This window comes from Nilaparvata lugens, chromosome X (genome assembly GCF_014356525.2).
Source record: "Nilaparvata lugens isolate BPH chromosome X, ASM1435652v1, whole genome shotgun sequence".
Classification (NCBI taxonomy): domain Eukaryota; kingdom Metazoa; phylum Arthropoda; class Insecta; order Hemiptera; family Delphacidae; genus Nilaparvata; species Nilaparvata lugens.
Window position 1 is genome coordinate 47727150 of NC_052518.1, and position 18988 is coordinate 47746137.

General features: G+C 34.3%; 1 protein-coding gene across 1 annotated transcript in view; it reads left to right on the plus strand.

Moving 5' to 3' along the window:
• The window catches only part of LOC111048339 (synaptophysin), a 116163-nt gene that overhangs the window by 87311 nt on the left and 9864 nt on the right, over positions 1–18988 (plus strand). Inside the window, exons 3-4 of the mRNA XM_039441267.1 lie at positions 11133–11239; positions 14668–14866. Of these exons, the coding sequence (XP_039297201.1) occupies positions 11133–11239; positions 14668–14866 (306 nt within the window). The remainder of the gene's footprint in view (positions 1–11132; positions 11240–14667; positions 14867–18988) is intronic.

The window sequence follows — 18988 nt, forward strand, 5'->3', positions numbered from 1 at the left end:
CCCGGTCTGTGAGACCGGATGTTTCGGTTTAGGTCAGTTCTGACCATGTTTCAGTTAAAATGTGAGTGTTAAAATGAAAATTGGCATATTCACTTCTCGACATTTGAAACACATAATTAATTTTCCAACGATTTGTTCAAACATATAGAGATGCCAACCAGTTTTGATCTGCTAGGAGTGAATAGTAAATTAATACTATTATGTAATTATTATTTGACAAATTCTTCTGGCTTTTACTTTAATTTATTTGTGTATTCGAAGTTGTATTTGGAGTAAGGCAAAAGCTATGATGTCTCCTCCAATATGCACTCAAGTCATGGACTATCCCCTGAAACAGCTTTGAACTCTAATCAACAATGCTTTAAATTATTATTTCATACTCATATATTATTTTATTGTATTTAGTATAGCTTTTGATAATTCCATCTCATTTTATTTTATAATATTGGAACCATCAATATTGTAATTTCATTTTGTTAGATCCAAGTATGTAAATAATTATTAAGTAAAGAATTGTAATTTGTTTTGATAACTTTGGATTGAAGTTTAAGGGGACCCGGGGATGTAATATAGCCAATTATTTGACATGAAGTTTTAAAATCCGAGAGCATCCATTGTTTAAAAAATTAAAAGTGTCGACAGTTAGATTATAGCTTTCTATATACTCAGTTCAGTGATTAATCAACATATAAAGCTAAATTGGTCTAATCAGTTGTTACTGTTTATTGTGTAATGTCTAATCTAGCTTTCCCTAATATTATCTTTCTATGTACTTAGTCCAATCCATTACTGATATCTTATCTGCAATCCATTACTAAATTGGTCTAATCAGTTGTTATTGTTTATTGTGTAATGTCTAATCTAGCTTTCCCTAATATTATCTTTCTATGTACCTAGTCCAATCCATTACTGATATCTTATTTGCAATCCATTACTAAATTGGTTTAATCAGTTGTTATTGTTTATTGTGTAATTTCTAATCTAGCTTCCCCCAATGTTATCAATGTAACTGTTTCATATAAATATGGTATTAGAATCAATGTAAAGTAGTCTTAAGCAATATTCTGTATTATGTAGTTGTAGTGTACAGGCTCAGCCCGAGTTTGAGTGTGTCTTTTTAAAAACACACAGGGTGTTCCTGCACCCTTAACTGGCGCCCGAACTTCTGTAGATCTTCCTTGTGAAATTGTTTGTGTTCTGTGAACTCTCCCAGGCCGAATTTCTTTTTCCTCAGCACTCTGCCGAGTTTTTCATAAGAGAACTACGAAACCCCACAGCAGGACACCGTGCAAAGACTCAGTAGCCAGCCACAAAAAGCAACAACCAGAACTGCAAGACTCCAATACTCACACAGATTGTAACCCGCAGACGTTATCATCTCAATCATCTGCTATCCACCATTGCGGGCCAACACCTAAATAGATTTTCACCAATTCCAACACGAGTTCCAGCAAGGAGATTCCTGGACGAACCTCTCGAAAAAATCTTGAGTGGCCTCGAACCAGAACAGTCGACATCTGATGTGCTGAACCAACTAGTTCCAGCGACCCACAATATCAGTGTTCCACGTCCGGACCCTCCACATCACCTGCAACCTCAACTTCAAGAACTTCACGGATCTCACCAACTTGAAAAAGGTACAATGGCTTCAAAAATCCTATCAGCCAGCATTACTAATTTAGTACCATCATTTAATGGCGACCTTCTAGAACTCCCCTATTTTTTAAGAATTTGTCAAGAAATATATGATGAATTCTGTAGCCAAAATGTGGAAGCACGAGAGACTAACCACTGGCTTTTATTCCACCACACTTACAGTCATCTCTCAGGGAAAGCCTGTACGGCTGCCCGAGGTTGTAGAACTATTCCTGACTTATTGACCACAATTAAAAAGAATTTTTGCGAAAAAAGACCTATAGCTGACTTAGTAACACAAGCCATGATGCTCAAACCATTCAGTAACAAGTCAACCAATGATTTTCTTGATAGGCTTGAGTACAGAAAGAGTGTTATAATCGATCGCTATAGCATGGAGAAACTCTCTGATGACACAATCATTTACTTGACTAGTCAACTTGATTGCACATTGATGACCACTCTCATTCGAAATGTACCAGAAGACTTTGCTGCTTTCCTTAGGGTACACAAAATTCTAACAATTGAAGATGCTCAAAACAGCTTATTGCATGATTTCGACGAGTCATTTGATTCCAAACCCTCATTTCGTAACTCCCGTAACAATAACTATCGTAACTTTGAAGACATTCGTAATAATCGCTCCAATCACTTTAATGACGGTCGTAATAATCCCAACAGAAACAATCACTACAATAATCAGCAACGAAACGTTCATCCTGGCTTCACCAGACACAACACCCCAAATTTTGAAAATCCTCCTAAATTCCAAAATGGCAGACAATTCAGTAACAATCACAATGGTAGTGCTTTTGCAAATCGGAATCATTCTGATTCCAACACCGTGTCAATGCGCACTGTTTCAAACAGAGCATATCAAAATCATCACATTGTAGAAGAGTCTGATGAAAACTCTTCAGTTGAAGATCAGCTCTCCACATTAACCAAACATATGAACCTTTTGACTGAAAAAATGACCTCACTTACTGACTATTTTTTAGAAACAGGCAGGGACTTGAAGAATTTAACTTAAATAATTGTACAAACCTTTCGAGTCTACCCTATTTTATTGACCACAAAAACTGCAAATGGCTAATAGATACAGGCTCCGAAAAAAACTATATTCACCCAAGCATTCTTACCAAAGATGGCCAACTAATTAAGAAAGATTTTATAGTTAAGACCGCCACAGGGCAAAAATGGGTCACAATTTTATAAAATTTGACACTTTCGAAACATTTGGCACTCGACTCATAGTTCCTTTGCAAGTATTTCCTTTTTCCAATGGCTATGATGCATTATTGGGTTGCAAAACATTGGAACAACTTAAAGCCTCCGTTAATTTGTCAAAAATGCAACTTGAATTCGAAAATGGTATCTTTATTCCCCTAAAACGTGAAAAAACTAAAGTTGACCTGAAGGTAACCTCAAATATGGAGTCGTTCAAAAAATCGAAAATAATGATTCCACAATCGAAGATTCCCTCGTGCAAATTGATGAACAATTTACATATTGTCTGATTCATGCCAACCAGGACAAGACTGTTTATCTTGATCCCCTTGACATTGAAGAAGTGCATCGTGTACTCAATCATGGAATAATACCTGATACAAAAAATATCTCGGTCTCTAGCCTCGATATGCAGGAATTGTTCCACTCTTTTAGTGAAAATACATTAGATGAAATATGCAATGAAATACCCTCTCTAATTCGTACATCTCACATGAACGAAGAAGAAAGAGAATTTATTATGGAATTGTTATCAGAGTTCCCTGAAATAATTAAGCATGAACACAACTCTCTAACAAGCACTAATCTTCTCCAACATAGAATTAAAACCAAGACTGACGATTATATCTATACCAAGAACTATCGCTACCCCGAATGCTATAGAGAAGATGTTAAAATTGAAATTGAAAAACTCTTGAAGAACAAGGTCATTCACCATAGTAATTCCCCGTACAGTTCCCCAATTTGGGTTGTCCCAAAGAAAAAAGATGCGTCCGGTAAGCGTAAAATCCGCGTAGTAATTGACTATCGTAAGCTTAATGACATCACTGTAAGTGATAGGTTCCCACTCCCTAACATAGAAGATTTATTTGGAAAAATCGGAAAAGCTACATACTTTTCAGCGATAGATTTGTCATCAGGTTTTCACCAAATTGAAAATGGATCCTGAATCTATCCCAAAAGCCGCTTTCTCCACAGAAAATGGTCATTTTGAATTTCTGCGCATGCCTTTCGGTTTAAAAAATGCCCCTCCGACTTTTCAAAGAGCAATGAATCTGATTTTCTCAGACACACCCAACGTCCTTGTCTACATGGACAACATAATTATTTTTTCAGACAGCCTTTCCGAACATAAAAAGCATCTTCGGACGGTATTACAAAAATTGAAAAATCACAACCTTCAAAAATTCAATTGGATAAAACCGAATTCTTCAAACGAGAACTATTGTATTTAGGGCACATAATTTCGAGTGATGGCATACGCCCTAATCCAGAAAAATTAAACGCTGTAATCAATCAATCAATCAATCAATAGTTTATTTTTCCTTCATACAATGCATACATGAATGTATAATTACATAAATACAATTGACAATTAACAATATAAGTAAAAGTAAAATAGTATTATTATTAAATACGGAAAGTCCCTGAAAAGGTTAAAAACCTGAGCGCAGGGGCCAAGTGTTATTACTAATACAAAATTATTTCTAAGGTAAATAAAATTGGTGGATTCCTATTAACATCTAAATTTGAAAAAATAAAAAGAAGGAAAGTAAAAAAAAAGTAAGAAAATAACTTTGTAAAGAACTTTCCAATACCTAAAACACCTAAAGCAATTAAACAATTCTTAGGTCTCACTGGCTACTACCTTAAAATGTTCCATAATTACGCGAAAATTGCTAAACCTCTTACGCATTGTCTTCACAAAGATGCAAAAGTCGATCCCACAAACAAGGAATTTTTAAATGCTTTCGAAACTTTAAAATCTGCATTGCAAAACGAACCAATTCTCAGACTTCCATACTTCTCAAAAAGGAGCAGTCCTGTCGCAAAATTTTGAGAAAAACGATCTCCCTATTGCCTATGCCTCTCGCACTTTAAATAGGTCTGAAGAAAAACTCTCTACAATTGAAAAAGAACTTCTTGCAATCATATGGGCATGTAAACATTTCGGACCATACCTATACGGCTGATGTTTTGTATTGAGAACTGATCACAAACCTCTTGTTTGGTTGAAGAGTCTGAAAGAACCCAATTCAAAACTATTACGATGGCGACTCCTATTAGAGGAATTTGATTTCGAAATTCAATTTTTAAAGGGTAAAACCAATTTTGTGGCCGACAGTTTGTCTAGAATAAAATTTGACACGCACAATCTTTTAAATATTGATGACTCTGACGACCTTGCCTCAGTTCTTCAGGATTTCATTGATGAATACTGCCCACCTGAAATTCCCAATAATGACAATGTAAGTACTCAAACAGTACACAGTCAACTTAGTTCAGATAATAATCATATTGCAATCATGGATGAGGACAAGATCGTTAATGTTGAACACAATCAAATAATTATCAAACGAGGTACAGACGATCCCACATTCCAAAAAATATTTAATAAGAATTCGCTAACCATTTATTTCAACGCCTTTTTCGATCTAGATTGTATGCTTGCTATTTGCCGTGAATATCTAAGACCGAACACAACTTATGGACTTTTTTGTAAAGGAACAGGTATACTAGAACGCTCATTTACAGACTTTCAAACACGGTTCACTTCCTTGATTCGCGAACACTTTGCGACCATTACCATTAAAATATAAAGTTCGTTATTGATGTAACTAAAACTGATGAGCAACAAGAGATTATTGCACAACACCATGTAGGTAAAACATGCCATCGAGGTATTAATGAAAATCTCGCAAAACTTAAACAGAAATACTACTGGCCATGTATGATTGATGATGTTGAACTTTTCATAAACCAATTTACTACCTGTGCACAAACTAAATACGAATGCCACCCAATTAAAGAGAAGTATCAAATAACACCTACGCCGACTAAACCATTTGAAAAGCTTCAAGTCGATACGTATACCTTCAAACAAATGAAAATCTTAACTATAGTCGATTGCTTTTCAAAGAAACTAACGACATTCCCCCTAGAAACTCTCAACTCACATGAAATAAATAAGACCTTCATTCAATATCTCTCCTTTTTCCCATGCCCCTCCGAGGTTCAATCAGACAATGGACGAGGATTTGATAACCACAGTTTCAAACAGCTTCTTCATCTTTATGATATTGAACTCCATCTTACAACACCCGGTCACCCAGACTCTCAAGGCCTAATTGAACGCACTCATTCTACCCTAGGAGAAATACTCAATACAGTACTCCTTGAGAAACCTAATATTAAAACAGACGAAGCGTTACTGATTGCAGTGACAGCCTATAATAATTCTCTCAATTCCACTCATAGTATGACACCTTTCGAAATGACGTTTGGTCACGTAAAACCAGCGCCAACCCCTATTGCAAATGACATACTCGAAGAACAAGTCTACTCTCATTTTTGACAAATTGAAAACACTCCACAAATTGATTAGAGATAAAGTAGTTTCGGAAAAAACAAATAGAACTAATAGACTAAATGAATCCAGAGAAGAAACAACCGATTTGCCAACCACTGTCTCCATCAAGTCAACTCATAATATAAAAGAAAAACCGAAATATTTCGAAGCTAAGGTGACAGGCCCAAGACAGGCGACATCTCAGAATAAACGCGAACCTTTCAAAATCCACCCTAAACGTCTTAAAAGACCTCGAAAGATCATTAAGAAAAAATCTACTGTTACAGATGCTGACCAGAATGATGCTGATAGGCCTACTGCTGGCCCTAGTAATCAAACTCAGAGTCCACGGATATGAGCTCACAGACTTAACAAATACAGCCGGAGCAATCCCAATTAAAACAAGTAGCGATGTTTTTTCTAACACATCTCATGCACATATTCACACTATAAATATAACAGCTGTAGGTTACGAAATTGACGCACTTTTCCTAAATGCTAATTCTCTAACCAACTCTTCTATCGATAAAACGCTCCTTCAAACGCTATTTCAACATTTCACTTACCTATCCAATAAAATGGAGCATGTAAAATCTTATAAAACGCAAAGTAAACACAAACGAGGTATTTTCAATGGTCTAGGTACAGCAATATCTTGGATCACAGGTAACATGGACGCTAATGACAAAAAACATTATAATTCAATTGTCAGTGAAATAGAAAATAATGAACAGATAATCCAGAAAAACCTGGACTCACAAATTATTTATAATCATAGGTTAACAGACAAATTTAATGACAATATGAAAATTATTCAAAGCAACAATCAAAGAAATCAATGTCATTGAACGTCTTCAACAATATTCTCTTCTATTAGCAAGTGTGTCTCGTCTTGAGCTTCATGTTATTGATATTGTGGAAAGTCTGGAATTTTGTAAAAAGAATATTCTACATTCTAGTATTTTATCTCGCTCAGAAATATCTTCAATAATTTTAAATACTTCCGATAATTTGGCATCACGAGACGCTTCCGTGCTATGGCAGATCTCAAACGTGCATTGCGCACTTGGTAATGATTTATTGACTTACTTCATTCAAATTCCTATTGAAACCTTGTTATTAGATTCTTATTTTATTATTTCGTATCCATTTACGCCCAACGCAAAACTGACAGATTACAGAGAGTATACAATGAAAATCAACAAATCTATTGTATCCCATTGTTAAGGCGAATTGTATGTTTTAGACGATTGTGTTTTAATCTCTAATACTAGGTATTGTAATAAGCTTGATAGGTTAGATGATCCATGTATTTTAGATTTATTTAGTAATAATGAATTGAAAAATTGTGAATCAAACTCTTTACAAGTGACTTGTGGTTTTGTAAAATATATTGATAGCATTAGTAGTTACTTAATCTATAAGAACAATAATGTACGATTGTGTGTTAATGGTAGTGAACAATTGATTAATTTGCATAGTACTTCACTCTTACATGTTACGTTAAATGAAAAAATGTGTGGCTTCAATACTCCAACAGTTTACAAGGACACTTCACCACTTGTTATTTCAAAATTTCCGGCTCACCTGAAACAACTTGATGTTAAATTCGATACAGTTCATTTAGCGAACCCTGGAGATAAACATTTAGACATACTTGAACCAATCATGATTGATGATTCAAATAAATTTTATGTTGTTGTAGGATTAATCTTATCTGTAACAATTGTAATAGTTCTATTGCGTCTCTATTTGAATAAATCCAGAAATCATAGTAATGTAATTGTACAATCTGTTCCACTTAAAAATTTGCCAAGTCGATTAGTCATACCAACTGGACTTTAATACCTTCCCGGGACGTAAGGACTTGGTGAGGTAGGAGTTAGATTATACCTTTCTATATACTCAGTTTAATGATTTATCAACATATAAAGCTAAATTGGTCTAATCAGTTGTTATTGTTTATTGTGTAATGTCTAATCTAGCTTTCCCTATTATTATCTTTCTATGTACTTGGTCCAATCCATTACTGATATCTTATCTGCAATCCATTACTAAATTGGTCTAATCAGTTGTTATTGTTTATTGTGTAATGTCTAATCTAGCTTTCCCTAATATTATCTTTCTATGTACTTAGTCCAATCCATTACTGATATCTTATTTGCAATCCATTACTAAATTGGTTTAATCAGTTGTTATTGTTTATTGTGTAATTTCTAATTTAGCTTCCTCCAATGTTATCAATGTAACTGTTTCATATAAATACGGTATTAGAATCAATGTAAAGTAGTCTTAGGCAATATTCTGTATTATGTAGTTGTAGTGTACAGGCTCGGCCCCTGAATAAAGTCTTTTTAAAAACGCACAGTGTGTTCCTGCACCCTTAACTGACGACGGTGAAAATTCATGACAAGTAAAATTGGACTGAAAAATGTATGCCTCTTGGCAGTTGGTTACGAGGACGGGACCTGGAAATATCTACAGCAGATAGTCGGGCCCGGCTCTACCCCTCTGTTCCGAGACACCATTTTCCAGGTTCAGTGAGTTGCTAATATAATATCAATTTTATTATTATATATTATTCTTCTATTTTCATCGAAGGCAAATCCTGTAATTATTCTATTGTTTGTTTAAAAAGTTTTGTTAATATCATTTTATTTAAGTTTCCAGTTTCATTTTGAGTTACAATTTAATTAAATTGATTACTTAGTTCTCCAACATATAATCTGTTTTGTTTATTCTTTTAAAATATAGTTCCTTTCTCATTAGTTATAGAGTTCAATCAATTTAACCTCTCGCAAGCCAAGCGATTCCCCCATTATAAATATTGTTACTATAATACCAGCTTATTACATTATGTCTAGCTAAATTTATTAAGCATTACAATAATAATAATAATAGGATATACCCCACTCAATCTCTCTGTACAGCTCAACGATGATCCAAAAACAGATGGGTAGCATGAGAATGAGATCCTTCAGCAATGGCGGGCAAAACAACTGCATGGGAGGCATGCTTACATTTTGGGACAGCCTGGGGTGGATGAAGATGCCTCAAATGCGTGACTCAGACACGGAGATCTGTTTATAGATACAGAAGGCTTTATGATAGCTATTCAAGACCAAATAATAGCTACTAAGAACTACAAGAAGCATATATTGAAGCTGCCTATAAATGGTGACTTGTGTAGATGTGGTATGGCTCCCGAAACATTGCAACACATCATGCCAGCTTGTCAGTTGATGGCAGCTTCAGACTACTTGAGGCGCCACAACTCTGTTGCCGGGATCCTACACCAGGATCTTGCCCTGAAGTTTGGTCCAGTGGATCAAAAACTGCCATACTATCTATACAAGCCACTTTCTGTACTTAAGAATGATACACACAAGTTGTATTGGGATCGCTCTGTGCTGACTGACAGGACAGTTGTGCACAACCGGCCAGACATTATCATCATGGACAAGACAGCCAGGGAGACTATTTTGATTGATGTTGGCATACCATGTTGCCACAACTTGGAACAATATTACAATGAGAAAATATCCAAGTATCTCCCCCTGGCTGCTGAGATCAGGGATGTCTGGAAGCAGGAAAAAGTTACAACTGTCCCTGTAATTATCTCTGCTGTTGTAGTGATCAGGCAGAAGGTTTCAGCGAACCTCAGTCGCCTTGTCTCAGGGAGTGCAAAACATGGAATTCAAAAGGCGGTTGTACTCAGCACGGTATCAATGATTAGATCCTTTTTAAATGTGATGTACCAAAGTCTTACCAATGGCCGACTTAGGTTGCAATAAAAAATGCTCACTTTGTCAGTGATGAAATAATTGAATAATAATAATAATCTTAATAATAGATAATAATATTATTATTAGAAGTATTTATCAATTATCAAAACAATATTATTGAGGTCAAGTGAAATCAGGTAGAAAGCAATAATAGAACAGATAGATGTTCTTTTGTTAATTTCCATCATATGATTTAGTGAATATGCCGTATGTTCCATGAATGAAATTTGAACATTAATTATGAAAGATCGAGAAGGAAAATTGAAATTTGGGCTTCGAGGTGCACGAGATTGATATTTTTAGAATCTATGTGCAAAATTTGGAGATCTAAATCATTCCCGTTTTTCCGGTATGCAATGTACAAGTTGACATGATTGTTTTGATGCGAACAAACGAACAAACACAACTCTACTCTCTCTTATTATATAGAGGATGCACTTTGACGTGTCATATACTGCGGGAGCACTGCTTCCTCAATGCAATTTTATAATTATGACGAACTAGTAAAGTAAAGTAAATATCTTGTGACCTGGAATTTTCAGATTTGGAATAATATTGGTAACCCGTTCCACATTCACTGGTTTCCAAGTCTTTATCTGCTTCTGCACCTGGCCACCATTGTCCACTGGATCAGTCACAGTCTGACAGCTCTTTGAGTATGTCGTCAACTGCACTGACAAAATAGCTGTTGAAGTCATCAGTGCTGAGTGGTGATTCCATTTGTGGTTTCTTGGGACTATTGATGATGTCCCAGTCTGCCTTACAGTTGTTATCAACTGAATTTATGATCTTTGATGTATGTTCCTTCTCAGCCAGTCTGACATGAGTCCTGTAGCTTTTCATTTTTTTCAAATATTGGTTGAATCAGTAAGTTTTCTCTTCATGAGTGGCTGCTGTTTTGTGCTTAGGGTGGAGCAGAACAACCATTTTCTTCTCTCTGGTTATATTTACATCAAACCAAGGTCTAAGTTCTGAAAATATCACGGTTAGTGCATCAGAGTTAGCAACCCATCGACTCGCGCATGTGTAATAATCATTTCCCTTCGTGATTGAAGGGAATTTAAAAATTGAGATTGATAGTTATGTGTTTGAAAAAGACATTAATATCATTTTTTTTTTTGAATTTTCAACAGATTATTTCAATTCTGGCCGCTCTATTCTTGTACAGTTATGAAGGTAAGATTAGTATTCAGTACTGCGTTGACCGTACTCTGGAATTGACCTACAGCTACCCTTTCAGGTAATTACATTATTGAAAGTATTCCACTGTATTTTTCAGTTTTAAACAGAATTTACATCGATAAATTAGTACTAGAGCTAATGAACTTATTCAGTTGAGTATTTTGACTAGTGAGTATAATTCAGTATTATACAACTATATTATTCAAGCGGATTTACTTTCTCTCACCTATAAAACAAATCATAGAATTGTTTTAATTATATCGTGTAGCATAGTTATATTAGCTAATACACTAATATTGGTCTTATTTACCATCATGTGTTGTTTGATTGTGGGGTTGAATGCTTCAAACAATAGATTGTTGTACTTACTCAATTTAAATAAAATATTTTAGTGTACTGTTATCCTTTACATGCTGCTGAATATGGATTGTTTATTAGTTTTGGATGACATTAACAATGTAAGTTTCCAAATAATCTAATTCAGTTTGTAGTTTTTAGAAAAGGTTGAGATCAGCGGCCTGCTTTATAAAAGTCACAATATTCTTATTCACCTATAAATTCTAGCGGAACGGGAAACTAGCCATATGTAGTGGGTGCACCACGAGATGGGCCCTCCTGACATTGTTTCAAATGTCATCTCGTTGTGCGACTCCTATATCATAATGTGAAAACTGTTACTTTTGAAAAACATAATATGTTTTCATAGTGAAATAATATTCCTCAAAACTCAGTAATCTGTTACTAGATAATTTATTATTTTATGTTTCACATGAAAAAGTCAGCATATGAAAAAGCATCAGCTTTCTACCTTTTCGAAATTGTGAACATTCTTGTCAGTTTTCACTTGATAACTGGCTATTGAAAGAATAACCGAATATTATAAAAAATAATAGGTGTCCGTCACTGATAATTGATAAGATCACATGACAGGAAGAAATTTTTAAATTAATAATAATATAAATGCCATTTATAATAGTCATTTTATAACATTTATATAACAGTCATTTTATAATATAAAAAGATTGGAAGAATTTTGCAAGAAAAACAAAAACAGTAGCAAGTCTGTTTAAATTTACCAGTGAACATGTAAATTGAGACTTTTATGAAACGGGCCCCACGTATAGATAATACGAGACTAGTAAAGTGGCCGCTGATGTTGGCAATCCTGTCGGTTTGTGCAAAACAGAATGCAAGTGGAACAGAGTGCATGCGCTCCATGCTCCTCTCAAGTCGCTAGCATTTGAAACATATTCTTGTGGTCGAACTATCTATCGGTGACTTTATTGTTAAATATATCTCATAGGTTGAAACAATTATCACTGTCACCTTACTTCGATAGTTGTGGCTATGTACAATACAAGTTGATAGATACATTTATCAAGTCAATACATTAATTAGATTTGTACACAGGACTGCAGTTTCGTGTTGAAACCAACACATCTTCAGCTGTAGTGATGCATAGATACACACGTTCACTTAATCATCTACAAAATGGTAGCCAAGAGCTACTTGATATTTTCATTTTGAAAGTATATTCTTCTGCTGGTGCCTACCTAATGTTGGCGATCATTCTGGCAATTATAACTTTGTTGACAGCCGCTCTAAAAAGTTCCGGGATTCATCTATAGTTTTCAGGATTCGTCTTTAGATCCACATCTCGAACGCTTCAAGATTCTTTGTTGTTGTTTCAGTCAGGGTTCAAGACTCAACTCCATACAACAAAATGGAAAATATATAACAATGGATGAGTCTAATTTTCAGTTCACGGGTCAAATTATGCGACTTGAATACTTTCGAAATGCTTTTGAATGCCGCTCTTTATTTTCAATTCGAGCCCTCACCTCCTGAGAATGGTCCCACTGCTCATTCAAAACTGTACCCAGGTAAATATATGTTGGCACTCTCTTCACTACCCTACTATCAACAGTAAAATGCACATTGTCAACTTTTTCTTTACTGATTATCATTGTCTTTGTCCTGTTAATGTTGACTTCCAGACCATATTTTTTACTAACTTCAGCGACTTTGTCCATTAGCATTTGAAGTAATTGCGGGGTGTCGGTAAAAATGACTGTATCATCCGCATACCTGAAATTGTTGAATCTCTCTCCATTCAATAGTACGCCGGCCTCCGAGAATTCCAAAATTGCCTCTGAGTACAAGTTGAATATTAGCGGAGACAATATACAATCCTGCCGTACTCCTCGGAGAATTTCAACTTCTTCCGTTTTCTCATTGTTGACTCTAACAGACGCCAACTGATTCCAATACAGGTTTTCAATTATACGCAAATCCTTACCATCAATTCCGCTATCCCGCAGGACCTCCATCATTTTATTATGCTGAACTCTGTCAAATGACTGCTTTTCGCTGAAGCAGGCGTATATATTGCAGTTCATGTCGCGACAGCGTTGGAAAAGGTCCTGTATACCAAAAAAGTATAAGAAAGTATAAAGAGCTATTATTTTCATATAACTATTATGAGAGTATATCCTTAAACTAATGAAAATCTTGGATAACATTTTGGAAGCATAAAATATTATGTGTTTATCAATAATATTTCTTGGGGATTACAAGGAGGATTTATATGTCTTAGGATAAGGAAATAGACAAATTTCAACTTGGATGAATATTTAATAGTACATGCAAGTTGTCAGGTTAAAATATTCTATCAACTAAAATTTTAATTTACATTATAATAGATTTAGATTACATTTTACATTATCTACTTTTAAATAATTATCAATTATGAATAAATTTTATTAGTTCAAAGTTATACTCGCATAATAGTTCTATCGAAATAATAGCTCTATACTTTCAAAATAAGAATAGCAAGTAGCTCTTGGCTACCATTTTGTAGATGATTAAGTGAACAGGTGTATCTATGCATACGATGCATCACTACAGCTGAAGATGTTTTGGTTTTAACACGAAACTGCAGGCCTGTGTACAAATCTAATAAATGTGGATGTGACAATAATAAAACTGTATTTCTTCAATTATCGAGAAATTCCACAATATCAATTCTTATTCAACATATTTTGCAATGCAAGTTTCCAAATTATCCAAGTTAATGAAGCTTGTAGATTTTAATAAATTTAATACATAAGTAGGTACGTCTATTTCGAGAGTTTTATCTCATTCCTTTAAATAATTTACCAGTCACCTCATGATCTATATTAGTTATCTATGGAAACCATAACCATTATAATAGAACTAAAGAAAAATATCTAACCCCCAAAAAAATTAAAAGTAAAACTAAATTAAGTAAACCAAATTAATGAAACATCTTTTTTAGGATTTTAGTACTGTTACTGTTGCTATCGAATGGATTATATTACAAAAACGAATCATTCAAATAAATCGAAAAATATTTCTTGGAATTCAATAGTTGAAGAATGAAGTAGATTAGGCCTACAAGAACAAATCATTCAATTTATAGAAAACGCATTTTTCGTAATTTGATGGGTGAATCTCGTTTTTCAGAATAAGTACCTTGGCGAAAAACGCTACCTGCAACGGAACAATCCATAAAATCGAATTGTTTGAAGATGATGGATTTTCAATTTATGCTGAATATTTCCTTTACATCAGCATTGCCTCGGTTCTGTTCTGCGTTGTGCTCATGTTTATCTATGTGAAAATGACCTCGGCTTATGAAACTGATAACAGATATCCGCTTGGAGTGAGTTGATTTTTATAATATTTTATTATCTCACTAATTTATTCACACACATTTCAGAAATTCCAATATGAATATACTGAGATATCGAAAAGTTACGCTCATGTAAATGAACTTATTGGTAAGTAGTGAAATCTATGAGAAGGCTTCTATCTCTTAGGGCTATAACTCTGAACACCATTGAACTAGATATTGGCCACATAACGCATGAAAGCGTGAGATTCAGTGTGTATGAGGAGGGAATCCATATAATTAGCTACCAAAATATTCAATCACAACTATGAAAATTCATTTTTAACCCTTTATTTCATAGTGGTTTCATATTGAAACCACACATTCAAGATTCTTTTTACAGCTTTGTAGTGGTCTGTAGACAACACCACTCTCTAATGGGCGATGTAAGTGTGACGTAAGCCGTTGCTACGACGCCATTTTAGTCTCTAAACAAACCGTTGCTATGGAGAGAGAGCATGTTATTCTTATAAAGAATGTAGCCGAGACAAGGTTTAGCTGGCAAGTCGCGCTTTATTCAGATCACACAGATACACACAATACAATAAGATATAGATGGCACTACTTCAAGTAGGCGGCAAAATACAAATTTCTCCAACACTCCTCCTTGATTTAAATTTTTTTATTATCAAAAGAAAAAAGTAAAATCATCAGATTATACATCAAATATATGGAATGAATACAAAAAACAAACAAAATCACACAATAATATTCATACCATTTCTCATTTTGGAAAATTTCTCATATGACAGAGCTTTAGTTAGAATGTCACTCAGATTTTCTTCACTTTTTACATACTTAATTATTATACCTTTACATACAACATATTTAATGAAATGAGCCTTTATATCGATATGCTTACTCCTTTTACTATTCTCAAAATTTTTAGTCATCTGTATGGCAGCTTGATTATCAATAGATAAATAAGTTTTACATTCATTGTAACCTAAGTCATTAGCAATGCCTTTCAAATTAATTAATTCTGTGGCTGTACTTGCAGCAGCCAAATATTCAGCTTCTGCAGTTGACAGAGCAACACAATTTTGTTTTCTTCAAAACCATGATACAGGATTTCCAGCAAATAAAACTACACAACCACTGGTACTTTTCCTATCAAGTTTATCTCCTGCCCAATCTGCATCACTATAACCCTGCAATAATTCAGATGAATTAGAATGAAGAGTGAGACTATAATCCTGTGTTTCTTTCAGATATCTTAAAATCCTTTTCCCTGCTTTCCATACTTTTTCACTCGGTTTTTCAGTAAATCTACTCAAGTAACTAACACTAAATGCAATGTCAGGTCTTGTACTAGTTGCAATGTACATGAGGCTTCCAATTAATTCACGAAAAGGAACATCAATTATCTCATCATTATTTGACAGATTCAAATCTTTTTCCATAGGAGTTTTCATACCTTTACAATCAAGCATCTGAAATTTGTTGAGTACTTTCTTTATGAATTTTGTTTGAGACAGTTTCAAACCATTAACGCTCCTCCTGAATTCTATGCCTAGAAATTGTGATATTTCCCCCATATGTTTAGCATTGAATTTTTCTTGCAAATTTATAATTACATTTTCGGAATTACCAGCAATCAAAATGTCATCAACATAAAATAACATATTTACATCATCAACAATATACAAACAATAATCATAATCAGAACGTTTGAAACCAAGTTTATTAGCAAAGTTATTAAATTCATCATTCCAACATTTGGGCGATTCCCTGAGTCCATACAGTGCTCTATTCAATTTCAAGACTTTACTTTTGTCATAATTAGTTCCTTCTGGTGGCAGAATATAAACTTCAGTATTGAGTTTTCCATTCAGAAAAGCAGATGGAATATCCATTTGAATGATCTTTTGTTTTCTTAATAATGCTACATTTAAAAACATCCTAATACAACTCATTTTAGCAACAGGAGCATAAATATTATTTCCCTTATCCTCAACTTGAAATCCCTTAGCTACTAATCTGGCCTTTCTAATCCCATTATCCTTATTCCTAAAAACCCATTTCGTTTCTATGGCATTCTTTCCTTCTGGCAATTCTACTGGTGTCCAAGTATTCAACTTTTGTAATCCATCAATTGCTTCTTTCCATTCTTTCTGTTTGATTGCTTCTGTGAACGTCATAGGTACTTCATCTGACTCTACATACAAAGAAATCACTTCATTACACTCAGTTAAATACCGATTTGGTTTTCTTAAGAGTTCTCTCGGTCTTAGATTCAGATTATTTTCTACCACTTCTTCCTCACAATCTTGTTGATTCACATTAGAATTTTTATCATTTATGTGATTTCCAGTACACAAGTCTTCTTCATTATTCTCCGTTTGTTCTTGATTTCTGTTTACATCATCATTACATAGTTCTCTCTCATAATCTTGTAATGTCCTTTCTCGATTTCTTTCTACATTTTCAGTACATGATTCTTTCTCACTATTTTGTGAAATTTGTTCTCGATATAAATCAATACTTACTTTTGAATCTTACAATTGTCACTTTCAGGGGATTTATTTTCATTGAAAAGTGCATCTCTAGTAACTACTATTGATTTACTTACAATGTCCATTAACCTGTAATTATTTGAGTTCCCATCATAGCCTACTAGAATCATTTTCTTTGATTTAGAATCCAGTTTCTTTCTTCTACAATCCGGTGTCAATGCATAGGCTTCTGAACCAAATATTTTCAAGTGTTTCAATGACGGTTTTTTATCTGTCCATACCTCAAAAGGAGTAGAGTTTGGTGTTTGACATGTCCCTGATCTATTCAATATGTATACACTTGTATTTACAGCTTCTGCCCACAGATTCTTAGGCAAATTTCTAGACAGTAACATACACCGAGTCATTTCCATAATTGTTCTATTATCCCTTTCAACCCTGGCATTTTGCTGTGGAGTATGCCTAGCTGTTCTTTCAATTTCAATACCATTTGCATGCAAATAATTTTCGAACATTTTATTGACATATTCTGTTCCATTGTCTGTATGCAAATACTTGGGTGTACGACCATACATCTTCTTTATTTTATTCACATAAGTCTTGAAAGCATCAAACGCATCAGATTTATGCTTAATGAAAAATACAACTCTGTACCCTGAACAATCATCTTTGAAGCAAATAAAGTAGTTTGCTCCACCGATAGAAGTTACTGACATAGGTCCACATACATCACTAAAAATTCGCTCACCTGGCTTGGAAGATGCCTTGGAAGATGGAAGATTCCATGAGTTACCTACCTCATAAGATAATCTATGTTGTTTTCCTACAGTACAACCTTCACAGAAAAATTTTTCAGTGTCATCAATTCGTATACCATTAATTAATCCTTTGGATACCATTTCTTTGATTGCTTTACAATTCAAGTGTCCTAACCTTTCATGCCAAAGCTTAAGATTTGCAATAGATTCATTACTTGTCAAATTTACTTCAATATTATTTAGCACAACAGTTTTAAAAAGCATATTATACAAATTATTTTCAGTACGAATTCCTTCAGCTACAAGTTTGTTGTTATGATAAATCTTAGCTGTATCATTTTTCTTAATTATAATCATCCCTTTTTTAGTTAATTGTCCTTCAGAAAAGAGATTTATTTTTAAATCTGGTACAAAGAGAACATTTGTGATAATTGAGTCAAACCACTCACCTTCAATAAACTTTTTGATGTTAACTGTACCTTGTCCTCTGATTGGAAGGCGAATATTACTACTCAGTATTACAGACTTGTTGTTCCTGAACTCTTGAATTTCTGCAAAGAATTTCCTGTTCCCCGTCATGTGCGATGAGGCTCCACTGTCAAGGATCCATGGCTCTGAGTCTTCAGAATCATCCAGGTGGAAATCTGAGTCTTCAGCGTTGAAAGCAGAAAAATGTGAACGTTCTCCATCTCCATAACTTTGGTTGTCACGATTTTCCCGTTGGCGCACGTTTTCAGGAGTCGATTGAAATGTCTTTCCATGAAACATTTTTGGCTTCTTGCAATTTTTTGCAATGTGATTTTTACCACGACAGTTATAGCAAATTACTGTCCTTTTTTCTCATGGCGTATTCTTCTTCTGAACTGTTGAGGTAGATAGAGCTTGATCATTGCTTTCCT